Raw genomic sequence first — 6,897 nt, 5'->3', positions numbered from 1 at the left:
GGGGCAGGGTGACACCCCATAAGGGGTGGGAGCGGGTTATGCACCCCCACTCAGAGGGGAGGAAATCTGCATGACACCCCCCCGGGGGGGTCTGTACCCTACACACACAGGGTAGGGGATTTGTGAGACACTCATGGGCACAGTTTGATTTCTATATTTGAGGGGGGCAGCTCCAGTCAGGCCAATGGGGCTGTGCACGGGGGGGGGGGGGGGCAATTCCGTGCTTGCCCACAGGGGGGGTAGGGGCAACTTTAACCATAAGTCCAGGGGCCACTTAGGCAACTGAAAACTCCAGTTTGGTGTTTTTGTTTGTTTTACAGATAATTTAGAAATTATCTAATAGGAGCACTGTATCTAATTCCTATATAATGAAAGAAAATTAAATATTAAAATAAATTAAATTAGACCCACTCAGCTCTAATATGAACATGTTCTGACATCTTTAAATTAAATTCATGGAGATATCCTATCTCCTAGAACTGGAAGGGACCTTGAAAAGTCATTGAGTCCAGCCCCCTGCCTTCACTAGCAGGACCAAGTACTAATTTTGCCCCAGATTCTGAAGTGGCCCCCTCAAGGATTGAACTCACAACCCTGGGTTTAGCAGGCCAATGCTCAAACCACTGAGCTATCCATCTCCCCCCTAACTAGTCACTAGTTACTAATCACTAGTCACTTAAGGACAATGGTTAGGTTTAAAATTGTAATGTATCTTACTCAGATACGCTTACTGAAGTCAGAAGTTTCAGAGTGGTAGCCCTGTTAGTCTGTATCAGCAAAAAGAATGAGGAGTACTTGTGGCACCTTAGAGACTAACAAATCTAAGCTTATGCTTAAATAAATTTGTTTAGAAACTAACAAATTTATTTAAGCATAAGCTTAAATTTGTTAGTCTCTAAGGTGCCACAAGTACTCCTCGTTCTTTTTGCTGAAGTCAGAAGTGACCATCATGATCATCTAGTCTGACCTTCTGCACCTTGCAGGCTTCAGAACCTCACCCACTCAGTCCTGTAATAGACCCCTAACCTCTAGCTGAGTTACTGAAGTACTCACCTAATGGTTTAAAGACTACAGTTACAGATAATTCATCATTTACACTACTTTAAACCTCCAAGTGATCCATGCTATAGAGGAAGGCAAAAAAAAAAAAATTCAGGGTCTCTGCCAATATGACCTGGGGGAAAATTCCTTCCTGACCCCAAATAAAGTGATCAGTTAGATCCTGAGAAAATGGACAAGACCCACCAAGAAGATACCTGGGAAAGAATTCTCTAGTAACTCAGAGCCCTCCCCATCTAGTGTCTTGTCTCTATCTGTTGGGGAGTTTTGCTACAGGCCGTCAATGATGGGCCACATGCCATTGTAGGCAGTCCTGTCACACCCAGGGGCAGCTCCAGGCACCAGCGCAGCAAGTGCGTGCCTGGGACGGCAAACCGCGGGGGCGGCCTGCCGGTGGCTGTGAGGGCGGTAGTCAGGCAGCCTTCGGCGGCGTGTTTGCGGGAGGTCCACCGGTCCCGCAGTTTCGGCAGCAATTTGGCGGCGGGTATGCCGAAGCCGCGAGACCGGCAGATCGCCCACAGAAACGCTGCTGAATCCGCATGACCATGGACTGCCTGCAGGCATGCCGCTGAAGGCTGCCTGACTGCTGTGCTTGGGGCGGCAAAAAACATAGAGCTGGTCATGCCATCCTCTCTATAAAGTTATCAAGCTCAGTTTTGAAGTCAGGTTTTTTGCTCCCACTGCTCCCTTGGGAAGCTGGTCCAAAACTTCACTTCTCTAATGGTTACAAACCTTCGCCTAATTTCAAGCCTAAACTTGTTGCTGTCCAGTTTATATCCATTTGTTCTGGGGTCCAAATTGGTGCTTAACTTAAAGAACTCCTCTCCCTCCCTGGTATTTATCCCTCTGATGTATTTATAGAAAGCAAATCATCTCTCCCCTCAGCCTTCTTTTTGTTAGACTAAACAAGCCAAGCTCTCTGAGTTTCCTCTCATAAGATAGGTTTTCCATTCCTCAGATCATCCTAGTAGCCCTTCTCGGCAACCAATTTGAATTCATCTTTCTTAAACATGGGAGACCAGAACTGCACACACTTCTCCAGATGAGATATCACCAGTGCCTTGTATAATGGGACTAACACTTCCCTTTCTCTACTGGAAATACCTCGTCTGGTGCACCCCAGGACCGTGTTGGCCTTTTTCATGGCTGCATCACATTGATAGCTCATAGTCATCCTGTGATCAACCAATATACCAAGGTCTTTCTCTTCCTCTGTCATTTCCAACTGATAAGTCCCCAGCTTATAGCAAAAATTCTTGTTGTTAGTCCCTAAATGCATGACCTTGCACTTTGCACTATTAAATTTCATCCTATTTCTATTACTCCAGTTTACAAGGTCATCCAAATCTTCTTGTATGATATTCCGGTCCTCCTCCATACTGGCAATACCTCCCAACTTTGTGTCATTTGCAGACTTTATTAACACATGTCCACTTTTTATGCTGAGGTCAGTAATAAAAATGTTAAATGAGGAACTCCACTAGTAACCTCCTTGCATTCTAACAGTTCACCTTTCAGTATGACCTATTGCAGTCTCCCCTTTAATCAGTTCTGTATCCACCTTTCAGTTCTCATATTAATCCCGATCTTCTCCAGTTTAATTAATAATTTCCCATGTGGAACTGTATCAGATGCCTTACTGACATCCAGGTAGATTATATCTACTGCATTTCTTTTGTCTAAAAAATCAGTTATCTTCTCAAAGAAAGATATTAGTAATTTTGTTACTACCTCTTGAATACAACAATTGAAACAACTGTAGAAAAATCTACAATTACTTTCTATCATTTAGACTACTTACTTTTTGCAGTTCACCGAGCTTGGAAGAGATCATTTAACTTTAGGAAACATCCTAACAGCCCTTTCTTACCTTAATCCCCTGATAATCAATATGTTTATAAACAAAATTCTGACTCCCTGCTTCAGGGGCACAAGCTGGGAGCAGTCTCCTGTCTCCTCTGCAGAACTCGTTATATTGCACACTCAGGCTGCCTTGCCCCACCCCAAATCTGCCCATGATGACACCCCCATGTGTGGATGAAAGCTGTTCATGTGATACCTCCATATAGGAAGGAAGGTTTGGTACCCCCACCCACAGGGTTTGGAATTTGTTTGACACCTCATATGGGAGGTTAGGTGATACACCCCTGTCAAGGCTGCTTCCCCACTTTGAACTTTAGGGTACAAATGTGGGGGCCTGCATGAAAACTTCTAAGCTTAACTACCAGCTTAGATCTGGTCCGCTGCCACCATTCCCAAAATGCTAATTCCCTTCCCTGGGTAGCCTTGAGATACTCTTCACCAATTCCCTGGTGAATACAGATCCAAACCCCTTGGATCTTAAAACAAGGAGAAATTAACCATCCCCCTCCTTTCTCCCACCAACTCCTGGTGGATCAAGATCCAACCTCCTTGGATCTAAAAACAAGGTAAAAATCAATCAGGGTCTTAAAAAGAAGGCTTTTAATTAAAGAAAAAGGTAAAAATCATCTCTGTAAAATCAGGAGGGAAAATAATTTTAAAGGGTAATCAAACTTAAAGAGCCCAGAGGAATCCCCTCTAGCCTTAGGTTCAAAGTTACAGCAAACAGAGATAAACACTCTAGCAAAAAGGTACATTTACAAGTTGAGAAAACAAAGATAAAAACTAACACGCCTTGCCTGGCTGTTTACTTACAAGTTGGAAATATGAGAGACTTGTTCAGAAAGATTTGGAGAGCCTGGATGGATGTCTGGTCCCTCTCAGTCCCAAGAGCGAACAACCTCCAAAACAAAGAGCACAAACAAAAGCCTTCCTCCCACCAAGATTTGAAAGTATCTTGTCCCCTTATTGGTCCTTTGGGTCAGGTGTCCGCCAGGTTACCTGAGCTTCTTAACTCTTTACAGGTAAAAGGATTGTGGAGTCTCTGACCAGGAGGGATTTTATAGTACTGTACACAGGAGGGCTGTTACCCTTCCCTTTATAGTTATGACAACCCCACAAGGAAGGGAGATAGATGGAACCCTCACAGAGTAGGGGATCTGTGAGGGACACCCCTTGAGACAGGGGCAAGTAGTAGGTTAGTGTGGGTGAGATTCATATGACAAGCCCAGCCTAGCCCAGCTGCTATTAGAAATAAATAAGAATATTAATTTCATGTTCAAAATGACCCAACAGCCTCTATGCAGGACTCGGACCTATAGTAGTTCACGTCTTCTGATACTGGAGAAACGTTACAAGCTCAGAGCTTTGTATGGTTTTCAAGCTTCATATCACCACTGTCTGTTTCATACAGCACTCATCACCATATCTAAGAACTATAATTCAGCCCAGATTTGATCAAGAAGTCAAAATGAACCTGGCCTGACATTTGTTATTTAATATTATACTGTGGTAATGCCCACTGCCACCATTTTGCTATGCATTCTGCAGATTTAAAGGAAGATATGGACCTGCACCAAAGAGTTTACAATCTAAAATGATAAAAGATAAAGAAAGAGAGTGGGGGAAAGGATCCACATACAAGCAATGGGTTAAATTGTCCCTGGCATTTACTCAGATACACAGAGGAGTAAGATTCCACCCTCTTACTTCCCCATGTGACTGAGTTCCTAGCAACTCACCTTGTTGCTCTGGCCCTGGGAGTATGGTGAGGGGAGAGTAAAGGCTGTTCATCCAGTAATCCCTCCAGCAAGCAAGTGGTCCAGGGGAAAGTTGGAGAGGGACAGAGAAGTGGGAGGAGACTTTGGTTATTCCCCAGCCAGAGTAGCCACTCAAGTACATAAGGGGCAGTAAATAACATCCTGAAAAGGGTTGAAGAAACTTACTTCCTCTTAGGGCAAGAGAGGAATTATGTCTCCTGGAGGCACAATTCTTTCCTGTGCTCCTTTTGGCGTGGCACAATTTATGCTCTGCCCTTTTCTCTGGGCTGAGCCTAAGGGCTCTATCTAGCATGAAGTGACCAGGGTGCTGACAGGCACACAATTTGATAGTTTGATAGTATTTATGTTGATAGGCGTGGGAGTTCTGTTTTTTTTAAATATAACCTTACCATGATCTTATGTGACTACTGTGTTTGTTTAACTTTTTGTTTGGTTTAATCCTTGCTTATTTACTCTGTTTTAGTGCTTGCTCTTTTTCATCCTTCTCTCAAAAAACACATCAGGATGGTTTTCAGGAAAGATTTTGCAAATAATGCATTTTTTTTCACAATATGTTTTTTCAGGCTTGGTTTAGGTCTCAATTCTGCAATCAGGTCCCTGTGATTGTACCTTCCTGCCCACAAAGTCACAGGCGCAAATGTCTGCCCACACCAATCCAGCTGCAGGACTGGAGTTTTGGTCCTTACTCACGCAATACTCCCATTGAAGCCATTGGAAATTTTGTATGAGTAAAAGTAATAGGATTGGCTAATAGGTCATACCCTAACTTGTCATCCATCTAAATGGCAGAGCTTAAAATGCGACCACCATATGGAGAGACTGGTCCAGAGAAGGGAATCAAAGAGGATGTTAATGAGCAAGATATGTCAGAAGAGTCTCCAAGTGATTGCAGAAATGGAGATATCCAGACAAACAATGAAAATAGTCTTGTAAAAACAGGTAATTGAAAGGAAAAGCTACATTAACACTTGACCATAGTGTTTTCTGCTAGTATGAATTTAGTGATCATGTGGCTACTTAATTTTTGTTTTCTTAAGTAGGTGATATTTTACCAATTGAACTCTTAATGTCCAGTCCTGCCCTTACTCACATAGATACAGCTTGCATTAGGCTATATCCTGCTCTGTTATGCTAGTGTAATTGGGATCAAAATATGATCCAATATGAGCTTGTTCCTGCTCCCACTGAACTCAGTGAGTTTTGCCCTAAATAAGGCCAGAATAGGAACCTTAATGACAGGGTGGATAAAAATCAATGATTTAAAAAAAATCGGATTTTTTGTATTTAAATCGGATTTTTTTGATAAAATGCTTTTTGAGGAAAAAAACTATCTAAAGATATTTTTAATTAAGATACCTTATAGCTCAAAGATCTCTCTTCATGGGATAGGGATTATAAATTCTAATTCTATAGTATGAGACAATATATTCATGTAATGTTTAAGAAAAGTTTTGTAAATGAGTTCCAATAGTTCATGGATTAGGGACCCAATCTTATGGAGTTCCAGGAGCTTCTGTATAGATTATTTAGGTTAATCTTTCTATTTACCCAATGGGACTCAGTGCTCAGTCTAGAAGATACCATCAGAGATGCTTAGTTTTGCAGATCTCAAATTGTGAATTTGTGTCTCCAGAGATAACATGCTTGTTAACGGCAAAAATGTTTTAAAATAAATAAATAATATACAGAGGTGAGAAATAACAGACCTCAAACCTACTGTCCCTCTGCAAATTTGTGTACACAGAGTCAATCCCTTATCTCTCTCTAAAAGTGCAAAGTTTCAAAAAGTTCAATGAATAGAAGATTGTTGGGGGCGGAATAGATCTGGACAAGGAGAAGAAGTCTGGAGATAAATGTGAGAAGGGAGGGACAGGCAGCACAAACAAAAGTAAAACTGTTTGAGCAGCATATTCCAGAAGGCTTGAGGTTTTTCTGAGTGTAGCCTTCATTGATTTGAGATCTACCATACCATTCTCTCACTAAAAGGGAAAACCTATAATGGCAGCAGACCGTAAAAGAGACCCAGTTTGGGAATATTTTAATGAACTTCATCTACCTGTGGGTAAGACAGGCATGCGTGCAAAATGCAAACAAGTGCAACAAAGAGAAATGCAAGGCCTGGTTGCTCAATTGAAACAATATCATGAGAAGTGTTCCTTCTCAGGAGGAAGCTGTGTTGAAGATGATGAAAGGAACA

The 6,897-nt window shown here is 42.1% G+C and overlaps 1 protein-coding gene across 6 annotated transcripts in view; it reads left to right on the top strand.

The window, feature by feature from the left end:
- The window catches only part of DNAAF1 (dynein axonemal assembly factor 1), a 31,401-nt gene that overhangs the window by 317 nt on the left and 24,187 nt on the right, over positions 1-6,897 (top strand). For 2 of the 6 annotated variants that reach the window (XM_065566981.1, XM_008166906.4), the window contains exon 2: positions 5,490-5,639. The exons of 2 other annotated variants lie outside the window; for them this stretch is intronic. In XM_065566981.1, the coding sequence (XP_065423053.1) occupies positions 5,498-5,639 (142 nt within the window). In that variant the 5' untranslated portion in view covers positions 5,490-5,497. Of the gene's footprint in view, positions 1-5,356; positions 5,640-6,897 lie in introns of those variants that run through there. 2 more of the 6 variants (XM_065566980.1, XM_065566979.1) reach the window with 2 other exon arrangements.

The sequence above is a fragment of the Chrysemys picta genome, chromosome 14 (assembly GCF_011386835.1).
Source record: "Chrysemys picta bellii isolate R12L10 chromosome 14, ASM1138683v2, whole genome shotgun sequence".
In the NCBI taxonomy this organism is placed as follows: Eukaryota; Metazoa; Chordata; order Testudines; family Emydidae; genus Chrysemys; species Chrysemys picta.
Note: the sequence above shows the minus strand (reverse complement) of the source record. Positions and strands in the feature narration are given on the sequence as shown.